The sequence below is a fragment of the Melospiza melodia genome, chromosome 16, assembly GCF_035770615.1.
Source record: "Melospiza melodia melodia isolate bMelMel2 chromosome 16, bMelMel2.pri, whole genome shotgun sequence".
NCBI lineage: Eukaryota > Metazoa > Chordata > Aves > Passeriformes > Passerellidae > Melospiza > Melospiza melodia.
In genome coordinates, this window is record NC_086209.1 from 3,529,753 (window position 1) to 3,554,528 (window position 24,776).

Below are 24,776 nucleotides of genomic sequence, written 5' to 3' on the forward strand. Positions count from 1 at the left end.
TGTGGCATTTCCCTCTGCAGAAGCTGCCTGGTCCCACAGTCCTGTCACCTTTCCTCTGCCTCCAGCTGCAAACCTGATGACATTTGGCAGCCCTGAGCCAGCCCCATATTCCCAGCTGTGCCCAACAGTGCCAGGGAGCAGAGCTCTCCTCCAGTCAGGCCAGGCCAGGGACACTCATGGGGGAGCTTGGCTGTGCCAGCACAGGCCCTCAAGTGACACTTGTGCCACATCTGCCCTTGCTGCCTGCTTGCGATGTCACAGACCTGCAGGGAAGCTTCCAGCAGTGATGCCAGCTGGTGTTCTGTGCCCTGTGGCCAGCAGAGAGGGATTTCAGCACAGTGGGAGCAGGAGCGTGTGGCTGCAGAGGCACAGGCACTTTGCAGAACAAGGAGAGGCTAACAGCAAGCAGGGTTCTCTGGAGTGTGCAAAAACCTGAACAACTGCAGCTGTGCTGGCTCTGGCTTCTCCTTATCACAAAGCTTTGTCCACAGTGTTGTTTCTGAACCTCCTCCTTGCAAAACACTCATGGTAACACCTCAGCTCCTTCATCTCCAGCCTGTGAATTCCCAGGACATTTTCACTGACCTAGAGATGATCCACACCAGCTTCTTCACGAGCTACATCACTAATGGAGCAGCAGCTCTAGAGGCCAGCTCTGCTCCTGACTGTCTCTCACCCTCTCTGCTGCCACCTCCCACGTCCCTTCGCTGTCCCAGCAGGTCCAGCAGCCATCAGACAACAGGCTGGGGTTGGCAATGAGGAGATTACAGGAGCTTTACCTTCAATGATCCAGACATGAAGGAATTTAATCCTGTGTTTGAAATAAAAAGAGTTTATTTAGCTTCTTCCTCTGAGTCACTGCTGAAACATCTCATCCCCGGCTGCCGTGCCGGGAGCTCCATCGCTCGCGAGACGCGTCCTCAGGTGCACTTTTGACCTTCCCCTGCATCAAGGGAAATCCCTCAGCCCTGGAGCCTTGCTTGCCCCCTGGGATGATCCTGCTTCTTCCATCCAGGGCTTTCTGTTGTGCTTGAAGATAAATCTGGTGGTTAAGATCCTGCTCCTTTTCAAAATGAAGGTCCAAACCTGATCTCAGCAATGCCAAGTACATTTTTTTCCAGCTCCAAAGGGAGATGATTTGGCCCATGGGGGCAATGCTGGACTTGTTCTTCTGATACCCAGCCTCCTGCCACAAAGGGACACACAGGTACCAGGGATGCTGTAAAACACTTTTGCAGGATCTGGGTTCAAAAAACTCATACTTGCAAAAAGCAAAATCCACAAAGAATTTACTAGAAACCCCTTGGTAAAGGCTGGTGTCCTGTCCTGTCCTGTGTGGGGCATTCACTAAATGGGGAATTCAGCACTGCTAATTCCCACCCAAATGGTTCTTTCACAGGAATTTGCATTGTTTGGTTCTGGTTCAGCAAAGCAGCTGAAGATGTGAGTGACCTGAGTAAACTGGGAGCTGAACAGCAGCAGAGGGAGCCACCAGAGACATGGGGTGCATTTTGAGTGGCACAGGAGGGGGCTGTGATGCACAGTGGGTTTGTGTGGGTACACTCATCTCTCCACCCCATCCTGTCACCCTGATCCAGCTGTTTCCCACCTCAAGATTCCAACTGCTCCTTTGGCCTGGAGGTGTCACAGGGCTGGCAGATGGACCTTGCTAGGAAAGTTTGAGAGGAAAACACGTTTGGGTTGCTTGAAACTAACAGAATCTTCCAAGTCAGCAAAAGGAAACAGTGTTTGGGGTCTCAGCTCATGTAGATTCCAAGGGATTCAAAGTCACAACAGCCAGCTGGAAACCTTCTCTTGAAGGAGAGGCAAAGGCTGGGGCAGGGGGTGGCTGTGATCCCCAGAAACCCCTGAGCCCAGAGCTGCTCTGCACACAAGGCTGTGGGTCTGGAAACACCACAGCAAACAGGACAAAGGCATCTCTTCAACCTTCTCCTTCCACCCAGGAGGGCTGGGCCTGCTCTGTGAAACATTATCTGGGACAGCTGTGCAGAGCAGGAGGTGGGAAATGCTGCAGTCTCACTATGGAGGGTGCAGAAACAGAGAGGAGCTGCCTGGGAGAGGCCAACGTGGAGCCAAGCACAGCAGTGCCTTTCTCCCTGGCTTCAGCTCATGATCCAGGGCACAGGGATGGATTGGATGGAGACTGGCATACAAGTGCCCCAATATCCACGTGCCCTCAGGGACATCCCCATGGAGACCCTGCTGCCTGTGGGTGGAATGCCTGGCTTGGGGCTCCTTTCTCCAAAGGGGAAAAGGAGTAGAGGCCCCAAAGAATCACCTCCTGTGGAGAGAGTGATGGAGAGCCCAAAACTGCAGAGGGAATCCAGAAACTCAGAAAAAATCCAGAAGATCCAGAAACTGCTGGAAGGCAATGAAGGTGTCCTGGTGTTGTCCCACCCGGCTGGACATGCAGAGATGTGCTGCTGCTGCTGCCAGAGTTTGGCCGAGATGTTTCTGGAAGGACACCCAGGGATGGAGCATTCCTGAAGGAGAAGGGCTGAAGTTTGTGTTGGTGTGGACACAAAGACACCTGCACCCCTTGGATCAGGGCTGGTCATTGCTTTCTCCAAAACTGCCCAGAGCTGCTGAATTCTCATCGTGGAGAACACCAAGGCTGTCACCTCACACCTGCACTGGGGGTGAGCAGGAGCCCTGGGAAGTGAATTCCAGGGATTCTCAGGATCTTCCCTCGCTGTGCCAGGAGGTGTCTCACACTGAGATGCCACCGAGCAGGGCAGGTCGCCACACCAGACACGGCCAGGGCCTCTCCTCCACTGCTTGTGGGCATGGGGAGAACCCAGGGAAATGGGAACACTGAATTCCTAAAGCAGCTGGAGTGCCTGGATCGGGGTTTGAGGGGTGCCTCAGGTACCAGTTCCTGTCTCATTCTCAAGCAGGGTCTGTGCACACAGGGCCAGGGTGGTGTTTGAGATCAGACCCAAGGGGTGACCCCACCTTCCCTGAGCCCCTGCCCTTCTCCAGGGCAATGTCCCCACTGGGGCCACAGCCCCCTCCAAGATTCCTCCAGTGCCCCCCAAGCCACCCCTGGGGAAAGCAGAACAGGAGCTGTGGCTGCATGAAAGGGTCACACACAGGATGAACTCATCCCACTCACCCCAGCCACACACAGCAGGGCAGGAGCTGGTCCAGACCCTTCACAGCAGCACAGCTTTGCCAGAGCCACATTTGGGATTATTCTGGTGCCCAGGGTGGGTTCCACAGCACAGAGGGTGCACAGGGGGTTATTTGACACCTGAGCAGGTCTGGGAGGTTCAGACACCACGTGGTTACTGGTGCTGGGGCTGCAACACCAGCTTTTTTCCAGACTCCTCCAGCTGGGAACATTTAGGATGTTTGGCTTTCCATAAACATTGAAAATCTATCCAACTTCAAAACTGTTTTTTGCTTGAACTGATGAATTTAGTTTCATTTACTGTGTGCAGAGTGGTTTTGCTTTTAAGATAAAGGCAAAAGCTGCTCAGGCTGGGCACAGCTGACACAGCAACGGGGCTGGTCAGTGTTGGGACACCTCAGCCCAACATTCTGGACATGGGACTCGTCCCAGGACACTTCCCAGCCCAACACAGACAGCCACATCCAGCCTGAGCTGCCCACTGCCTCCCATCAGTCCCAGGGATATTTAAAAACACGCTGCCCACAGGGCCCCTTGGAGAACAACTCCAATATTTCCACCTCAGACACCATTCCCACCTCCCTCAGCTCTACCAAGACCCCTGGGCAGCCCTGCAGTGTCAGGGAACGAGGAGAGGGCACCTTTAAACACAATTATTGCACTTTCCTTTGCATAGGAAAGGGGGTGTTGTGCCCAACAGGGGGGATTTAATAACTAAGGACAGGAGAAGTACAACTACCAGGTTAAAATACAGCAGCACCTCATTCTGATTTGACTCAGCAGAACTTCAACTCATTTTTAACCATCTCACTGCTGGACACCTCATTTCATTTTTAACAGACAGATTGGCAGAAGCTGCTATTAACAGAGTAATTTGGAAATCTGGACCACAGCTATTTTCCCTAAATGAAATCAATGTCTACACCCACTAAAGTCATTGTAGAAAACATTAAGAGCTTCAACTCACAGCACAGTTCTCCAAAGAACATTCCCAGGCTGAATCCCTGTGGAGTTAACACTGGACTGTGAATGTAGCACAAGGCACATTGATGTATTTTGGTCACTTTATTAAATGAGATATTAAATAGTTTAAGTTTCAACTACTAAAACAGCACTTTGAATGGTGAAAACACATAGTATATTGTCATACTTGAATGCTTCTTCTTTTTTAAAAACACATTTCCAGTCCTTATATATATTACAAAACAGCCTTATAGGAAGAGGGGACACCTTTTCTATAGTACTTAAGATATTTAATACAGAACTGAAAAGCCATCTAATAGAAACAAAGGCAAGTCTTCACAGCTGTATGATTTCAGCAGCCAAAGCTGGTTGATGGACTGAAACATTACTATACAACTGGGACAAAACATATACAATATCACGATACTAAGCAAAAACGCTTTACATCCAAAGGAATAAACAGGTTACAAAATGTGGATAATTTAGCAGGCAAAACTGTATTACAAGCAACATTTTTATTTGTCATCTTAAGCCATTTTTATCTAGTTAAAACATCTAAAACAAATATAAAAATGAGCCTTTTATTATCTTACTGATGTATCTTCTGTCTTTAAGTACTGGTTAAAGCCTGATGTTATACTCAAAGCACGTTGTTATGCAGCTAAAATGTCGAGTGAGAAACGTAAGCAAAGTGGTCCAGGTTTTACTTCAATGCTTATCTTGTACTCCTTCTTGTGCATTAGTCTTCTGTTATCCATAGGTTTGTCCAGGATGAAATAAAATGTGCCTTTCAATGTTGCCTAAAACTTCCACATTTAAGTCTTTGAGTTACTGTAAAACTCCACTTAACATTCCCAGGTTTGGTAGAAAGTACTTCTCTTATTCACAACACGTAGGAATATCGGTGACAGTTACCCAGAGTACATTTGCCTTCAAATGTTTGTCTCAACATCTCACTTTTGTCTCTTCTAGTGCCAACATGTCTCTCTTTGCTCCCTCCCCCAGATCAGAGTTAACTGTAGAGCTGGCAGAGCACTAGAACACACTGAGGGTCTTTTGTGGTATCTTGTCATCAAAGAGTCCAAGACAGAAAGTTGTCAGCTGGGCTTGCAGCAGCCCAACCAACCTCTGTCCACGTCACAAACCAAGTGTGAGTCACACACCAAAACATCGTGGAACATCTGCAGAACTTGTCCATTCAGGGCAAGAACTCAAACTCTTGCAAGAAACTTCCCAGAAACCAAAACTGTTTTAGTTCACACCAGCATCAGAAGAGTCCAGCACATTGTGGAGCCACTGCCTCCATCTGTCTCCAGAGCCCTGTGTCGTCCACACACCACCATCTCCATGTTCCTGCCACTTACTTGTGCCCCTAGATGATCAATGGGGTTTTTTGGGGGGGTAAGAATCATCCAAAGTCTATGCAAAGTAAAGTCCTATTTGTATTTAATAACCTGACAAGCACAACAAGTGTGGGCAGAGTGATAATGGTATAGAATAAACCTGAAATTTATCTCTGGCCTACATTACAAAAACCCCACACCAGAACAGAAACAAAAGCAAAATCACGCTCTTTGTGTCCTAACCCATGTTTTCACACAGCTGAAGGGGTGGGGAGGAGTGCATAACCCCATCTCTGTCAGTAAAGTCGTTTCACACTCCTGGCAGCTCCAGAAGTTGCTACAGCACTTTCTCTGTATGGATCTCCAATGGGCAGTGGCTGTGCCACGTTAAAGGGGGCTCTCTGACAGGGGGTTCTCTGAGAGGCCACCTCACCCTGGCCACCACCACCAGTTTACCCCAAAAGACAGGAATGGAGCTGTGTTGGCCCGTCCCCCATTGCCGGCAATGGAGGAGACAGTAGCACCAGCAGGAAGGAGTTACAGAAATGTGCTTTGTGCTGGACTCCACAGCAGGGATCAGCCTGTGAAGGAAAAGCATCTCCACTCCAGACCATCAGCTGTTATTCCATCACATGGAACTGAAAATAAGAAATGGCAGCAGACTGGGGAAGGCCCAGTCCTGTTTAAGGCTGGATGCACAGTTCCCTGTGTCTCAGAGCAGTAGTAGTTACAAATATTGCACTCTGTTCTGTTTCAGGGAGCGTTTTCAGCTCCTGTTCCATTCAGCACAGATGACCCGTGAAGGAAACTAAACTATTTCTGTTACAACATTCCCACTAATAGAAAGAAATGGGCAAGCAGAAAAGTATTCCATAATTTGAGGAATCAACTCTAATCAAGAACTCAGCTGTTTTCAATTCACATATGTCAGACTGAACTTACAGACCTGCAGTCCTTCCTACGCTTCCCAAAGCTTTGCAGCCACGAAAAGCAAACGTAGGAGTTTAGACAGGAAACCTGTGGAGATGCTACTGTAAGGGGAGGACTTGTTTTCACTGAAAACAACTTGTTATCTCCTGTACTCAACATATGTAAGAAGATTCTAGGCAACATCACTGACAACAGGGAAAACATCGTGACCTATTTAAACAAAGCTGAAACACTAATATGGAACATGGTATTTAAGGGGAGCAACCAAACTATTCTTTTTAATTCCTTTTTTTTTTTTTTTTACAGTTGAGTTCTGTTAGGCCATTGATTCCTAAAAAAATAAAAAGTTCTTTCTCTGATTTTAACAATCCTTTAGGCTTTTAGTGCAAAATCACATTGATTTCCCTTGGGAAGGCCCTGGATTTTTGCCTCTCATTGGGGGTGGTGCTCGTTGTAGGGGTGGTGGCTGCATCCCACCAGACACTGACTGATACATTCCTCTCACATCTATGGCTGGGTAGCTGGAAGGATTCATGATTAGATTTGGAGGCTTTGGCATCATGAGGTGGCTCATGGCTGCTTGCTGGTAGGACATCTGCTGCTGCTGCTGCTGGTTGTACTGGTGCTGGAGCCGCCGGTTCATCAGGATCCTCTGGACACAGCCGATCAACTGTGGAGGGAAAGCAGAGCTGCCTGAGTGCACCACCCGTCCCCCTGCTCCCGGGATCAGGTTCAGGGCTCAAATCAATTTGTTAGGGACAGCATGGCTGGGGGAAAAAGCCCCATTGTTATCACCATCCCTAATGTGATGGCATTCAGCAGCCCATTACTGCAGAAACCATTTAGTAACAGCATTTAGGGCTCAGTTCTCCTGAAGACTTGGCTATTGTGTTGCAGGCAGCATTTAGGGGAGTTGCCATGGCAACGTGTACTCTACTGTGAAATGATTCCCAGGTATAAGTTACATCATCATCTGTCAGGTACCATTCATCTTCCCTTTGAAAGTCCCGCCTGTGCACTGTCAGTGTTTGTTTGCCTGAGAGAGAAACTCTTCCCTCTGACATCATCTGGGCAACTTTCAGATTCTGCAGAGTAATTCTAAGCTAAAACAACATTACCAACACTCTCTAAGATGTGTTTCCTAAGTGGCTGGCTGAGCTCTGGGAATCAGATTTCTCTTTATGCCTCATGACCTCGCAGCAAAGCCCTTCAGCTCCAAAACCTGGAGAGTGGCTTTTTCATGAACCTCTCCCTCCCTGAGGCCAAGCAATGAACTCCAGCACGCTGCTGACCACTCTGTGAGGGATATTTATGTGCCTAAACGTACACTTGTAGCTCAGGAATGAGCACATACAAGATCTTCATTCAAGCTCTGGCAGTAGGTAAATAAATGGAGGATGTTTTACCATCTGCTGTTTCCCGAGCACGTCGTTGTAAATGGCTTCCCGGCGCTTCACATCCAGCTCCTGGCTCGCCTGCCTGTTCAGGGCCAGGGCCTGCACCTGGCTCTCCGTCAGGGTCAAGTTTTCTTTCCACTGAAAAGCAAAAAAACCTTCTTGGCACTGGTGGTTTGAACAAAAACCTGACAGTAACTGAGGCCCTGTGTCATGTTAGCAGTTGCACCAAGAGTTAAACCAGCCCAGCTTCCAGTGAGTGCAGAACCAGAACCACAACCAGCAGTTATTAGTGCTCCTAACTGGCAATTAGCAGTCCACAAACTACAATAACTACTTCCCTGTAATTGCTGCTCTGATTTCTAGAAAAAACAGCATTTTCAGAGCATGGCAAATACTTATGGATCTAAAGTGCCACTCCTGTAAGGCTCTGTGCCAGCTGCACACCAAGGGTTACTGCTGGGATAAAGGTCACTCCCAACTGGAAATGATACTCATTAATAATGCACTTCATTAGCTGGATGACTATCTGCAGTAGCAATAGCTTTGTTTGATAGTGTTTAATGTTCTCCACTCCTGATCTAAGCCAGGGTTATCCATTGCACTCACTATGGCTGAAATGATGTCTTCAAGGGGCTGGATTCTTGCTGCAGCCACACTGTTGGTTGCTTCCACTACCTTCTCTCTTCCTTGATTAATGAGGTCCTGAGAAAACATCACAACATCAGTTATAAAGCACAGAAACAACAAACACATTTCTTCCCCAGCCTTCTTAATCTTCCTCTTGTACATACCTAGACTTCAATTACCTCTCTGCTCTCAATTTGCACAAGTCAATGACTCTAAGCTGCAACCTATTTGAATTTTAGCACAGAGCAGTTGAACAACAAGTATAAACCATACAATTTGTAAAAACCTATTTTTGTACCCACAGGTTTTCAGACCAGCATGAGAATGGTAAAAACCCAGGTAAATTTTCCACCATACAGACTTGAAGATGTTACAGTTTCAAAAGTGGTAATTAAAGTCTGCAAAGAAGGCAGGTGATGCTCCAGAATCCTGACAATCTGCCCAGGTATAGATTTATATATATGCAAGTTAAACTTCAATAAAGCTACATGCAACCCCCACCCACCCCCAAACATCCAAAAATATAAAAATATTTTGGGCTGACATTATCCACAATTTGTGAGAGAAAACCCCTGCAGCAACACAGGCATGCAGGGCTCCTTACCTCCAGCTGTTGGTTACTCATTGCAGACAGAGCACCCAGATTGTAAGGAATATAAGTCTGAGAGCTGAAATTTGTGGGCATTGTGGTGGTCCCTGTGGGCATGTTGAAACGCATGGTCATGCCCTGCAAAACACAGAGGGCACTGGTCACCAACTCTGAGAATTGTGCAAAAACCACATCGAGAATTCTGCACTGGTCACTGATAATTCTGCAATGACCACACTGATAATTCTGCAATGACCACACTGATAATTCTGATAAAACCACACTGATAACTCTGCAATAACCACACTGATAATTTTGCAATAACCACACAGCCAGAGCAGCCCTAGGGACAGCCACAGGCCCTGAACGCTGAGCATGGAGGTTCCCAAGCTCAGCTCAGAACCCCATTTCAGTCACAGAGGAACCCAAGCTCCAGTGTTCAATAACCTTTGGGTTTAGCTTGTCAATATTTGAAACATAAATGATCATGGCTTATTAGTACAGCTTAAGTTGGTTAAGATAATTTTTTATATTGAAAACCCACTACTTAATGTAGAGTTTGACCAGCCTGAAATGAAATTCTGAAAAAGTAAAATGCACAATTTGCTCAGGAATGTAAAGCTCATTGCCCATTTGGATTTCTCACAGGGCAACTTCACATTTTACTCTTTATTTCCCTATTTCTTTTCCCTCCCCAAACCTCTTCATCAGTGATCAGTGGCAATTTATACACCCACTTTTTCTACTTTTAGTTGAAGGCTTTTCACTGAAATTCAAAAGGTAATTTGGGGTAACACCAACAAATCTGACTGAGAATTTCAACCTTGGTGGCATTTCCATAACCTCCCTTATGACCCTGCCAAGGACAAAGGCACAGCTTTAGTTTTAGGAACACAAAGAGCTTTGGTGCACCCCACACACTCAGTTAGGGGAAATAAATCACCACCAACTGTATCTGATACAATACAGGACAACAAAATGGGAACAGGGTTCCACCTTATTGTAATTTCAGATTTCTGTTGTATCATCAAGCACTGGTTTTATGTTAATGTGTGGATTAGCTCAGAAGGTGACACTGTCACACAACCTCTGACAGGGACACCCTCACATGGGAAAAGAGGGGTTACACAGGACATCAGTTGAGTTTTAACATCAATTAGAAAAAAAATGCAGGTGTGAAAGGAACTTGTAATTAAAGCAGCAAAGCAAACACACAGAAAGAACCAGCACTGAAGGAGCAAAAAAGACCAAGTATCTCCATCCCTCCTATGTCAATATTTGCTTTACATATTTATTTCTTGGTCTATAACAATATTTAATTATCCAAAAACAAACTGAAAAGGTTATTGGGACTCTAAACCTGGAAAGGTTATTTTCATATACATAAACCACATTAAACAGCTTTACCTTCTTTTCTGCTTCATATTCTGCCCAGGCTGCCTTCCTCTCTTCTTCAGTGAGTTCCTCCTCCTCCTTGTGGTCCAGGAGTGAATCATGTTCATGGTACCCCACGATGTACTCCTTGTTGATCTGGAGCAGCTCTGCCAGGATGGTGTCCTGCTCAAAGCAGGGCATGAAGGAGGAGTCACTCAGCAGCTCTGCCCTGTGCTCCCTCCCCATTCCACACACAGCTATCAGCCCTCCACAGCACAATCAAACTGGAAAATCATTTAAAAGTACAATTTTCCTCAGAGAGAGAGCAATGGATTAACAATCTGTTGCAGAGATGATAGTGCAGCTACTTAATAAACCACAGGAATGCACTCAGATTCCACAACAATAAATGCACCTAAAAAGAATGGAATGTTCTCAGTGGCTTTTCCTTTGCTTAGGCTGGACAACAGACAGGACCCACCAATACATCTGCATTTATTATACAGAAACATCTGCATTTATTATACAGAAACATCTGCATATATCATCCAGAAACAGCAGCTCTACAGCTTTCAAACACTGAGCACTACTTTGGGTCCAACATCTCCAATTTTTTAAGTCAAACCTTTTTGTCTGACAGGCAAGGTGATGCTGCAGAAGATGAAGATCCCTACAGGATAGGGGAAACTGCTCCTGCTGCACCTCAGGAGCTCCTTTCCTGAGGTCCTTCTTAAACAGGGTTTTTACATGATTATTGTGCCTGATGAGCTTCATGAATTAAGGAAGCTCCAACACACCTCAGCATTCAGGCTAAAATTGCTAATATGAAAGCATCACTGAACCATTCCTGAGAGGATTCACAGTCCAGGAGGAAGCTGAGCCCCTCCAGGTCCTGCCCTCACTGTGCCAGGTTTGCACAAGCAGGAATCCAGCCCAGCTCTGGCATTTCAGAATCTCAGCTGAACAATGACTGAAAAAATCACCCACAAACAAACAAAAAGATTTCTGCAGCCACGCTGGGAACTGAGTGTGGAAGTCCTGAGCAGGGTTCTGCCCCAGCAGCTCCACAAAGCTGTTTGTTTCTGTGTGTTGAAATGTTAATTACATTAACCAATTATCAGTGAGCTGCTCCTTGTCCCACCCTTCTCCTGCTTGGTGTGAATTTCATCACAATTTCTCCTCCCAGCACATCCAGGGTGGGGTTTGCATCCTGCAGGGCACGGGGGGCAGAGCAGGGGATTTGAGGGGCTGGGATGGGGGGACACCAAGCCCAGAGGAGGCTGAGGAGGTTCTGGAGGTGCAGGAACCACTCTGGGAACAGCAGGGCTGGAAACAGCCCTGGAGTTTAACCCAGCCTGCACAGCCCTCCAAATGTGCTCTCATTTACACCCAACTGGGGCTTTGCTCTTCTCTGCCTAAACTTTGTTTGTCTTGACTTTAATCATGGGAGCTTGAAAACAGGGATGCATTTAGTTCAATCTCACAATTAAAAAAAAATACTAAATCCACCTTACACATAAAAAACCCCAGAATAATTATATCTATATTATATTTATATTATATTTATATTTATATTATATTTATATTATATTATATTATATTATATTATATTATATTATATTATATTATATTATATTATATTATATCATATTATATCATATCATACCATATCATGTAATATTTCTATTATATTTCTATTCTATTCTATCATATCATATTTCTATTATATTTCTATTCTATTCTATCATATCATATTTCTATTATATTACATTTCTTTTACATTTGTTTAGCTTGTTGATAGAATAATGATTCTCAATTGGTTTGTAAGCTGTAGGATGAAATCCTGGTGATGAATGAAAATATGAAGAGAGACTGAAATAAGTGGTTTGAATTTTAATGAAAATATTAAGAGAGACTGAAAAAGGGGTTTGAATTTTAAAAAAGACATTTGTCTTTTTAAAATCCTGATGGAAATTAAATGCTACTGAGAGATCACTGTATTAGAAAGGAAATCCTCCATGAAGGAGTGCAGGTTATGTTGTAATTCACAGGTTTTTCTCAACCAGCTGAATATTTAATACTAAAGCTAAAAATAAAAATTAAAAAAATTAAATAAGAAGCAAATTCTTCTAATCCTGAGATCAAAATTCACAAAGCTGTCCCTGAGTATGGAAGCACAGTAAAGCACATGTCTCTGTCCTGAGGTAGTATAAAATGCTGATATCCATATCCAGTGAACCTGAACTATGATTTTAATCTGCTTTCCCAATCTGCATTACATTTCACATCAATAAAAAAGTGACTTCAAGTCCAATTCCCTGAATGGGGAATGAGCCCAGGGCAGGGGGGCAACAGCAGGGCCAGTTCTGAGGGACACCCAGTGCCCCAACACTGCCATTGTCCAGCTCATGGACTGTTCTGAACTATTCTGGAAATTATATTTCTATATAACTACAGAAATATATCCTTATTTCTATATTTCACTACAGCAAAGGTGACCAAGTGATCATTCAGCCTTCAGAAACCTTTTTTGGACTGAAATTTCAAAGCAGCCCTTTCCAGCAGGGCAGGGATAGGGGATGAATGAAATCAAACAATGGAAATTAAGAGTAAATAATTGATGTGAACCACATTGGTGTTATAAATATTCTGCTAACCCCAAGTATCCAGAAGCTGTTTCTGAGGGCTGAGGGCAGAGCCCTGGAGCACCACAGGCATTTCTTCCCTGACAATCTCCACACCCCAAGGTCCTGTTAGAGCACAGAGGGCAGAAAACTGCTGCTCCAATTAAAACTGGCCATGAAATTTGAGTAATCTTCAGGAAAACAACAGACTGCACATCTGCACTGCCATTTTTACACAAAATAAAAGCATTCCACACCTTCTCCCTCCTTAACAGCACTTTCCAAGAAAACTGCTCTTGGACTCAAAGCTGGATGTTGTAAAGCCAAAATTCTCAAGGATTTAGTTTAAAACCAAGCAGGATTTGTTTCTTCACTTGCTGACTTTTAAAACAATGTAGAATGAATCCTCCCATCGCATTAAAACACAAAAATTAAATATTTGGGTTTTTCTTCTATCCAGGAAGTGAAAAAGGAGTCAGAAGCACCTCGACACTCAGCTCTGAATGATCCCTCCTCATCCCACAGGAATCCTGGCTCAAGGATTCCTGCACACCCTTCCCACTGCGGGAAACCCCTGGCAGGTTTCTGAGAACAAAACCAATTTCCCCACAGGGTTTTCCACATTTGGGCTCAGATGGTTGGAGAAAAGATGGAACCCATTTCCCCTGATTCCTGTTCACAATTCCCTCCAGAAAGGGGCAGTTCTAAAAGGTGCATTTTCAAACCTCCTTGTCCCCATGTTCTGAGGACTCTGCTCTGCCCTTGGACTCTAAAACAATGTAAAAGCACAAAAAGTGGTATTTTTACCCAGCCCTCATCTTACAGCATCTTAAAGAGAATTCTTATCTCTAAATGCTGTGTAATTACTTGATGTTACAATAAAATGTGTTCCTATCAACCCAATTTTTAATCAACCTAAGAAAAATGCTGTGTGTTGCTAAATTAATTGTTAAGGAGATTAATAACCAAGCTGAATGATGCAGCTCTGCTAAAATCACACTGAAATAAGGAATAGTAACTGAGTTCATGGCTGAGGAACCTTGCACAGATGAATTTACTTGATTATTTACAGCCTTTTCAGCCATCAAACAAAAAGGAATTAGAAATTTGCACACAGCATGTACTGAGATGCACATCTTCAAAAGGACAAAATACCATCTGCTAAAACCATGAGACAACACAAAAATAAGTCCAGTCCCCAGATTTGCTCTATTTACAGGCAGGAAATGGTTAAAAGCTCATATTCAACTTGACTGGCACAAACCTTACACTGATGATGGCATTAATATAAACTTAATACATAAATCTGAGTGATGGAGCAAGTTTTGAGTTTATAAACACATTCATTACCTGATGTATTTTGTAATAGAAAACCAGAAACCTTCAAAATATAATTGCTGCATTGGATTGATCAATGCTTCAAGCTAACAGATTCACTTGATTCATAACTTTTTTAGTTATTTTTACATTTTTTTAAAATAAGAAGCAGCATCAGTGAATGGTGCTGCATTGGCTCTGTGGAGGTATAAATGCACAAAACATTAATTAAGAATGTAAAAAAAGATAAAATACTATTAATTATATAATATAATGCCCAGACACTGCAGAGTGACCAAACCACAGAATTTTAACCAGCTCATGCACTTCAGGCCACTCCCTGATGTGTTCCAAATGGCAAGAAGCAGAGAATTCCACAACAGCTAAAGGATGAATTAGTCTTTAGCAGCCCACAAACACAGAGAATATAAATGAAACATAAACACACAGCCTAATCTTAAATATAAAGTGACTTGGAGAAAAAGAATAAAATAATGGAGAATAAAATAAAAAATAAAGTATATTCTTACCTAAGTGCAACTCTTATCTCTACTAAAGGAAGTTAAATAGGGAACTAAAACCCAAAAAGTGCTGGCAAAGGGAAACATGGATTAAGATGACCCTTACCTCCAGTGCCACCTCTCACAAACTGAGCTTGTGCTGGGGCTCACCAGCACCCACTCAGATGGTAATTTGAATTTTCCACAATTTCATGCAGTAAAACTTCTATTCATTCAAAATGTGGGGAAAAGTGTCTTTGTTTGTTGTGACTTAAAAAGTTGGGTTGTTTAATGAGTAACTTTTCCTTACACTGTCAATTACACTGAGGGAAAACTCCTCACCCAGCAAAGTTGGGTCTTTTCACAAGAATCTTTCTCTCATAGTGTCCATTACATTGAGAGGACACTCCTCACCCAGCTCATTAAGGGTTTGTTGTATTAATTATTGATTTAATTGTGTTTCCTGCTGTCCACCTCCCCTCCAAGCAGCCAGCACTGCTCTACACCACAAACCTGCAGCACATTTAAACACAGCCAGGTTGTTTTTACAGCACAGAACTCCTGCTGATGGCCACCACTCACTTTTGGCAGCATGGGGGTGTCCCTCTTCTTCTTCTTCTCCGAGTTGGGGTCATCCAGCAGGTCTGGCTCAAAGGTGTAGAGCTCAGTGAGCTCGTTCATGGTGAAGTGTCTCTCCACCTGCTGCTGGTCCACCACCCTGAAGGACAGCGACTGCTTCGTCACCTGCCGGTCGTAGATCTTGTCCTCCATGGTTCCCTGGACACAAACACCCACTGTCACCCACAGCAATGCTCACAGGTGTGAAAAAACCCCAATGACCACCCAGCAGCTCTCTGTGCCTTGTTTCTGTGTTTCTGCCACTTTCAAGCTGTTTGTTTGCTGGGCAATAAAAGGAAAAATCATCTCCTTCCCAGCAGGAATTGTGCATGGGACAGATGTCATCTAGCTGGTGACTAGAGGAAGAAAATTGGTCTTTTAGTGGTGTTTCTAAGAGATCCAGTTTTGCTTCATTTCCCCAAAGTAGGATTTTGACCAAAAAATGGCAATTTTCACAGCATGTACCTTATTTTGCTGCTTTGAGCAGCCTGTGAAAAGGAAAACAGATCCCATAGCACTGTGGTGGAGGGGAGAGGGCAAGGGAGGCAGTCAAGCCTAATTCACCACAGCTGTGTACAAAAAAAAAAAATCAGATCTTTGATGAAAAAAGGAAAATCACTTATTTTTTGAAAAAAAAGATGACTGAGAACGACGAGAACAGCACAGCCTGTTCTGAACAGCGTAATTTTAAAAGGATATCAACAGTTCAAAAGTGCACAGAGAAAACTACAAAAATAAACTGAAGCCTGAAGAAAAACCCCATTTGTGACAGTAACATGTCCCAGACAAGGATCTGCTTCAGCTGGGATGGAAAGAGTGACTGGATCAAGGGTTGAGTGCTCCTGGGAAAGGGCTCCAGGCTCCTCTGTCACACCTGGGGAAGCAGAAGCTGAAGAGGCACCTCCCAACAGGAACAATGGCCTTACTCAAAGCACAGATCAGTGTCCAGCTGAGTTATTTTATATATTTATATATTATGTATTTATATATTTTATATATTTATACATATTTATATATTACCCATCTTTAACATCTGCAGGGTGTGATAGGAGTTTCCAAGTAAGACTGGATGCATTTTTATAAAAATTCACTTGTATCCATGTGGTTTCACTGCAGTTGGACCATCAGGGTGTGCAGAAGGAGCTGCTCTGAGCAGGGCTATTCCCTGAGAACACCACCATCCTCTGCAGGGACTGCTCCAGTCAGAGCTTTTAGTGGGTGCAAATGAAAAAGGCTGAGACTCCTGTTCTGAGGCTGGTCTGGACATGTGAATCACTGCTGGAATTCCAGAATTTGGGTTAGTGAAGTGTCAGACAAGGGAGACCTCAGAATATTGAATGTAGGGAGCTCCTGATGCAGGGAATGATTGCCATTTGACTCTGTGATTTAGGATGCTGAACAATTGCTTTATTAAAACTGCATTACATTATACTAAACTATATTAAAGAGATACTAAAAACAATACCAATGAAAAACCCATGACTGTCTGTGCCTGACACCACAGCTTGGACCTAATAGGCCAATTCTTATAAACAACCATGACTAGAATTGTATTAAGAACTCCCTTCAGGTAAATAATTTTCCTAACACATTCCACATGTGCAAAACAACAAGGGCAGAGAATAGAGATAAGAATTGTTTACTCTTTCTCTGAGGTTCCTCACTTGTGATTCTCAGGAAATATCCTTAGGAAGTTGTGCCTGCTGCTCTCTTTGGGGAGAGCTGCAGCTACATCACAGGAAATAATGTCATTTATTTTAGCACTCTTTCCTTCATGAGCTGTTTCAGTGGCCAAACCCTGCTCCAGATCAGAGCTGGAATGTGACTGGATCAACTGGAGTCACTACAGAGCCCAACACAGCCCAAACAGGCACAGTGCCCTCAGTCCCAGCTCCCAAATTTCACTGCAGGATGAAAGAGCACAGAAAGTGCAGCAGGAAAGTACCTGAGCCAAAAACCTGTACACAAAGACAGGCTTGTTCTGCCCGAAGCGATACACCCTGAAGATGCTCTGGATGTCATAGGAGGGGTTCCAGGAGGCATCAAAGATGATGACTCTGTTGGCAGCCACCAGGTTTATTCCCAGGGACCCTGCTTTGGTGGATATGATAAACAAGCGGCCTCTGGAACAGAGAAGAGTGGCAAAATTTGAGTATTTTGGAAAATAACTTGTTCATATACTGAAATAACTAACATTTCACTAAAATAATGTATTAAGCATAGAACGGATGCAGATTTTACAAGGACAACATACTCTCCCAACAATACACATCAAGGCCTTTTGCAAATGAGCTGTTAAGAAAAATTGGAGGGGAAGAAAAAACTTTGGGGTTTGCATTTTCAAGCTCTAATGAAATTAGTTATAGCAAATTAAACCATAATTTTAAACAGGCAGATTCCATGCCATAGAAACTCTTTCCTGGCCTGCAGACTTTCAGGGTAACTCTCCAATGACATTGTCACTTTGATATTTGTGGGTTTTTTCAGATTCAGAAAAATCTCACTCTGGTTCAACTTGGAACCAGTTCCCGACAGACACCTGACAGAATAAATTATTTAAAATTATTAACACTGGATTAGTTCACTTCTTAATTTAACTTTTTTCCCCCTGCACATTATAAATGACTGCACCATAATTACATACTTTATTTTTTAAACAAATCTAGGAAGGTGAAGCTCCTTAACTTCAGTCAAATCCAAGCCTGTACTTCTCTATCTACATCAGACTTGAAAGTCCCATTTTGGAGGAGCAGTGGAGGGCTGGGAGCAAATTCTGGAGGCAGCTGAAAGAATTAATTTGCTCCTGAGTGGCCCAGGGACTGCACAGCCCTCCTAGGTCCTTGTATCCTTTAAGTGCTTGCAATAAAATCAGTGTCTCTGATTTAAATTGGTTACAATCTAAAAATTGTACAATTGGACAATGAAAACAGCAAGGAAAATCTGAAGTCAGTAATTCATTCCTGCAGGTTTGCTGTGTGAGCTCTGATCATCATTTGCCTGGTCCTGAGGTCATTAAGCTGATAAAAGTAATAATAATAACTAGGGAACAAAAGAAAGAAAAAGGGGAAAATAAAGCACATCTATCTCAGGAGAGATCTCACCTCACATTAGTTTCATCATTAAACTCCTCAGCCCATTTCTTTCTGGACTGAGCTGTGGTGGAGCCATCCAAGCGATAATAATCAATATTTCTGAACCATTTTCCTTCACCTGCAAATGCAACAGCCAAGTTATGAAAATGCTGATGGTGTAAATAACCAGACTGGTAACCAACTGGAATTTAAAGAGAGAAATTTATAATAAAAAATAGTTCTGAGGTTAAATTTAGTTATTTGAAAATATCTGATTTTAATTTTTTTTTTTTGGTGGGGGGAAGTCCTCTTATTTTTCACACTTTCTGTATTTATTAAATTTGCAGAGCTATGCCTTAACCTGGAGCCAAAGTTAATTTTAGAAGTCCCAAAGATGCTGTTACATCTCATCTTTGGTGCTGTAATTGCACTTTTCCAATGGATCCAGGCAGGTTCACATTTCAGCACCAGTGTCAGCCTCCTACACAACCAGCACTGAGAAGTCAATGCTCCAAAGGAGATTTCAAAGGTCAAACTCATTTTGGAACTGAAATCCAGCAAAATCTTTGGGTTTAATTGCCCTGTGAGTTACAGCAGCTTCTTGTCAGACTGGGGGAAAAAATAACTACAGCTGATGGAGGATTTTCTTCTCTCAGTAATCTTCCATTTTCTCTGGCCATCAAGGCATTTGTACAAAACTGATATCCCTGAGCCATCAATCATAAAGAAAATAATGGTTTTGGGAGCAGCACTGCTCAATTAAATCCATTGAGAGAGGCAGATTGGTCAGTTCTGTCAGGAAAGCTGAACTTTGCCATAATTTAATTTTGCTGGCCAGAGCTACCACACATGGAAACCCCCAACCTCTTTAAAATCTCAGAATAAAGGCACAACTCCTCAAAAGGACACCTTGTAATGTGTGAGGTGACAAAATTCAGAATAGGAAGCAGCAGGCAGGAACAATAAATCAGTGAGAGACACATCCTGGGGATCTGCAGTCACCATCACTGAGCCACTTTTCCCTTATCTCAAGTGCAAATTCATGCAAGAGTTGGTGACAGACTGGGCAGGAAAAGCAGACTTGAAGGAATTCTTCAATCCACATGTCCTGGGAATGAAACTCTGAGAAAGGAGGAACAGCACCCTCAAGAGCTCTGGGAACATCTCAGTGAGGCATTTCATACCATTTGAGCATCACTAGAATAATAATTAATTCAATATTTGCTCCCTATGAAATCCATAAGCCAACCTGCAGCTGTGCACATAAAGCCTAAATTCACATTTTCCACCTTTTCCACACTGCTTTTAAGCAGCCTCATTTCCCTTCACTCTCTCTCTCCCAGGAGGAAGGATCAGGATTTGCCACACACCAGAATTTAACATCATTTTTTTGTGCAGAATTTAACAAAATGCCTTCTCTCAGATGTGAACATTAAATCTGCTTAGCCTGGATGACAGAGAGTGAAATCAGAGAGTTCCCAATGGGAGCCCAACAACCCTGGCAGCCTCAGGGGCAGCCCAGAGCATCAAACATCCTCATGGAAGCACTGATTTCAAACACTCCATGGACACTGAACAGAGGCTTGGGAAAGAGCTCTGAGCACTGCAGCTCTTGGAGGAGACACTCACCTTTGTAGATAGGAGGCTGATCTCTGTCAGATTTCTCCCTGTTAGCCAGCTCCAGGAAATCCTCTATCAAATCCAGAGATATCAGGGACTGGCTGAACACTAGGCTGAAAAAAGAAACAGGGAAACACAGAATTCATCTCTGGAGTTGTTTTAATTATTGCACTGCTTCAGTTTTGTTCCCTCCTCCCTCTGATATAATCTTTGAGACAAAGAGAGCAAGACTTGAGCGGGTTACGTGCAGGTGAGGGAAGATCCCTGACAAAAATGAGTGTACCATGCTTGTCTGCTTCAGAAAACAGCAGAATGAGGAGTGGATGGATGGGGAACACTGTCAGACTAATATATATGTGTGTGTGTGTGTGTGTGTATACATTTATATATAATATCATTGTATATTACTATATAAAATATATTTATATTTTTATATATTTTATGTTTTATATATTATATTATGATATTATGTGTTACTTTATATATCACATATATTATATATATATTCATAGATATTATTTGTATTTATATACATTTTAATATATATTTACATGATTTTATATATTTTAAAATATATGTATGTATGTATGTGTGATACATACATACATATATTTAAAAATATATATATAATATATTCTGAGGTCTTCAATGCCATGTCCAGAGCTTACACTTTGTCTCCCAGCTCCTCTGCCATCCGGAGAATTTCAAAGAGCAGCACCATTTTCCCAGAATGTTCCAACACCTCAGCATCTGCATCAGTGACAAAATCTTTGTACCAGTCTGGAGCTGGGCTACCAGGATTGGAAGAGGATGTAGCTTTGCCTATTTAAAAAAAAAAAAAAAAAAAACAAAAAAACAAAGAAATAAACATGAGAACATGGTCTTCCTTTAAATGCTCTGAATTGTTCCTTCATTATCAGACTTAACTGGCATGAAAAGATTTAAAGAGACAAAGAAAAAACAGCATTTGCACTATAAGCAATTCCAAGAGTTAAATATTTAAGGGATGCAGAGACAGAAACTCAGTCTGCCTATAGTGTAATTCCTTTAACACATTTAATTTCTGGGTGTAAATGTTTTACATACAACACCCTCCACCCCTCACACATTTACAAGATGTTGTCACTGGGATGGGGGCAAAAAAAAAATTCTCACCTGAACTCTCCCAAAAATTTTTAAATTACTTAGGGAAAGAGATTAGACACACATGAAATAACATAAAATTATCTCTGTGATAACAGATACAGGACAAAAACTAGATTATTACAGGAAAAAAAAACCAAAAATTAAGTGTGCAGCTGTAAGAAGTTTGAATAACAACTTTAAAGAGGTCTTGTGTTCCTGCTGCACTGGATCTGCTTGCTCAGCATTCAATTCAAATTCCAGATGCAACAAATTATGACAGATATATTTCCTAATATTTCCATTAATCTTCCAGGTTGTATAATTTTGTACTTCTAAATTTAAAAATTTCACTGAGCAGCTTCCCTGCCTCAAAACCCCTGAGTTCTAAGCTGATGCCCCTTGTTTTTCCAGGATAAATACACAATTAGAAGTAGCAGGAGCTGTAACTGAAGTAAGGAATTTGCCATTCTGCCACCCAGCAGAATTCCTGACAGAACCTCTCAAATTGCCTTTTGCAAAACGAAGCTGCCTCACATTTTCAGCACTCTGTGTTATCCTCACCTTCATCTGACTTTGTTGATGCTGGGTTGTTTGTAAGGTCTTCTACATTTCCTTCCCCACCTCCACGAGATCTTGAATTCCAGACTTTAATGACTTCAACATCATTATCACTGCCACTTCCACTTGAGCTACACTCTTTTGTCACCTTTTTCCCCTTGGATTTTTTTTTCCTAAAAAGCAACATTAAACACCCCATTATTTTTTTTAAAATCCCACTGAAAGAAAACACATTCTAACAGACACATAAAATACAAAATGAACATTCACTTTATAGAAATTACTTCAGTTCTATAAGGGAAAGAACACCAATAAACTAAATAAAAGTTCAATTACTTTGTATAATCATCAGAACTTAAGCTCATGGAAGTTTCATCAGAATCTGAAGCTATGAAGTCATCCATGCTGTCTTCATCAAAATAGCCCTCAAAAGAGAAAAAACAGAAATTATTAACAAAGTTCACCCAGAAGCTTTTATTAAACCTTTAGCCATCTGCTCACTCTTCATTTAAACAATGGTGAGTTCTACAAAGGCCTGGCCTTGCAAAATGTTTTAAGAATGACAACATACCCAGCAAGAAAAATATGACAAAACCAGCAGCAAAATGACCCCACAGCAACAAAGATTTCCATTAATTTGACGAAACTTTACCTAGAGTTTGGCAGAGCTTGTTTGGAAAGTTCTCAAGTGAGAGTATTTTGATATATCTAATTTACCTTATTTTCTTTGCTAATATAGTCCAGCTGCAAACACCAAGGGTGAGTCCAGATTCTGCTCAACATCTGGAAATCCTGGAATAGTTTAGCTCCAGCTTTGCCTCTTCCACCTTCATTGCCACCACCTACACCTGACAATAAAGTTCAGGTTTTAGAGTGAGCCCTGAAGTGAGTTTGCCACACTCTGCTCCCCTTTGAAGAGCCCAGCAGAGCACATCTGAGTGTTCTTTCCAGCTGCACATCATACTGCAACATCTCTTGTAAAAGGGCTCAAATTACTCACTCACAGCCATTTTTTCTCCCAGTTAAAACTGTTAAAATTAGATTTTCTCCTTTTTCTTGATAATGAGAAACATGATTATATTTCTTACATAAAAGTACATTGCTCCCCAGTACAGGAATGTACACAAATCCTCTTAAAAAGACAGACTTGTCTATTTAGGTTTTGTAAAAGCAGCCCAAGGTTGAAAACACAAAATAACATTTGCATTTAGGTCTCAATGAATCTAATATGAGCTACCTTTAATGACCTGTAATGCTGCAGTATTCCACTACAAAAAAAACTTATTTCTTTTGTTGTCCAAGCACTTTAGTGCACAGGACAATGTTCAGAAAGTTGATTTTCACCTGGCAACTGTGCTAGGTGAAATTATTAAATTATGATTAAATGCCATCAGAGCTGCAGGCACATACCTGTCAGATGATCCAGGTAATACTGGTAGAGCTTGCACTGGATGGGGGTCATCCTCACCTCCAGCACGTACTCGTACTTGGGGGGCAGGAACTTGGTTAAGGCTGTGTAATCCTTCCTCTGCAAGGTCACAGACACTGCTTCAGTCACAGAAACATGGCAACCACTCCTGAGAGCTTCAGCAGCACTTGGGGCATCCCAAAGGACAAAGCACTGTGGGATCAGGGGTGCTGATCCTGGTGCTTTCAGCCCCAGAGGGGAAAATCAGCCCAGAAATACAATTTATTAAAGGCCTGCAGGAGGAACCCACCCGCCCCATTCAGGAGCTTCTCAGGCCAAAGTCTATGACCTGCTAAGCCCATGCCCAGTTCCAAGTCCTTGCAAAGTTCACTGAAACTCCAGGAGCTGCTCTGGGAACTACTTTTGGGGTTTTTTTAAGAATACTAAAACAGATTTTACTTCTATTTGGGGTTTTTTTGACTCTGACACTACTCTGTCTCTCCACTCTCTGGACAGGATCTGCTCTGCACAGAGCTGGAGAAATCCATGTGGGCTCCATCCAAAACTTGTTTTATCTAAGGTCTATAAAGTAACAAGTTCTTCACCCTTTTGAACCTGAATAATTTTCTTTCTGTCTTGTTTTCAGTTGCTCTGATTCCTGCAGATCAGAAAAATATACATGTTCAGAAATAACTGACAAATTAGTCCAACAAATTAGGACTAGCAACTTTCTGTGCAGACTTTATGGCAGTTCTTAAATGTAAATATGGAATGAAAATGGAATATTTCAGAGCAAATAATGTCCTATTCTACCAAAATATGTTCTTGTCTCCCAGCAGGAAATGAAATAGCTGTATCCTCTAATATTTGTATTTTAGAATACATTGACATTTGGAGAAAAACTATGAGGTTTTTCTAGTCATAAATAATGCAGGGATCTAACAATCCTGCAAAATATTGTGAAGTATTCTTCCCTGCAAAATAGTGAAAATATTTAAGCTAAAAGATTTATGGAGCTCTCAAATCAGAAGTTTACAGGACTTGGGTGATTTCGGAGCGAGACAAAAGAACTCCTCTCCTTCCCTGGAGGGCAATGATGAGTTAGGGACAGTGTGTTGTCACCTGAACACAGCCAGCCAACATCTCATAGAGGATGTGAGCACGTTTCTTCATGACCCTGACGTCCACGGGGGTGGAGTCTGCGCACTGCCCGTTCTGGATGGGATTGATGAACCGGTTCCGGAACTCCTTAATGGAGCCCAGCAGGTTCTCCTTGATGAAGTTAACCATGCAGTGATCTAGGAGAAACAGGGCACACTTGAGTGGTTCCAAATGGAAAATACAGTGTTGGGATTCATGCAAACAGAAAAGAAATGTGCCACAGCTAAATACAGATCTCAGTGAATCTTAGAAACTTAGCAGGCAGCTGCACTGCTTCAAATCCTTTTCTTCCAATCAAACTAAATATATCTGTCACAGATATGCTTTATGAAAAATCCTTTCATTAGGATTTTTTTCTCCTGAGAAGCTGAGAGGCCTCAGAAATGAAATATAAACA

General features: G+C 42.6%; 1 protein-coding gene across 4 annotated transcripts in view; it reads right to left on the reverse strand.

Annotated features, from left to right (window-relative positions):
* Positions 1 to 4,204: 4,204 nt before the first annotated feature.
* ATRX (ATRX chromatin remodeler) overlaps positions 4,205 to 24,776 on the reverse strand; it is a 69,637-nt gene continuing 49,065 nt past the window's right edge. For 3 of the 4 annotated variants that reach the window (XM_063170331.1, XM_063170332.1, XM_063170330.1), the window contains 15 exons: positions 24,341 to 24,516; positions 23,221 to 23,338; positions 22,528 to 22,658; positions 22,147 to 22,235; positions 21,814 to 21,983; positions 20,796 to 20,949; positions 20,137 to 20,240; positions 18,538 to 18,646; positions 17,382 to 17,559; positions 15,401 to 15,595; positions 10,411 to 10,560; positions 9,019 to 9,141; positions 8,394 to 8,489; positions 7,797 to 7,925; positions 4,205 to 7,060 (listed from right to left, as the gene is read on the reverse strand). In XM_063170331.1, the coding sequence (XP_063026401.1) occupies positions 6,782 to 7,060; positions 7,797 to 7,925; positions 8,394 to 8,489; positions 9,019 to 9,141; positions 10,411 to 10,560; positions 15,401 to 15,595; positions 17,382 to 17,559; positions 18,538 to 18,646; positions 20,137 to 20,240; positions 20,796 to 20,949; positions 21,814 to 21,983; positions 22,147 to 22,235; positions 22,528 to 22,658; positions 23,221 to 23,338; positions 24,341 to 24,516 (2,201 nt within the window). In that variant the 3' untranslated portion in view covers positions 4,205 to 6,781. Of the gene's footprint in view, positions 7,061 to 7,796; positions 7,926 to 8,393; positions 8,490 to 9,018; positions 9,142 to 10,410; positions 10,561 to 15,400; positions 15,596 to 17,381; positions 17,560 to 18,537; positions 18,647 to 20,136; positions 20,241 to 20,795; positions 20,950 to 21,813; positions 21,984 to 22,146; positions 22,236 to 22,527; positions 22,659 to 23,220; positions 23,339 to 24,340; positions 24,517 to 24,776 lie in introns of those variants that run through there. The other variant, XM_063170333.1, reaches the window with a different exon arrangement.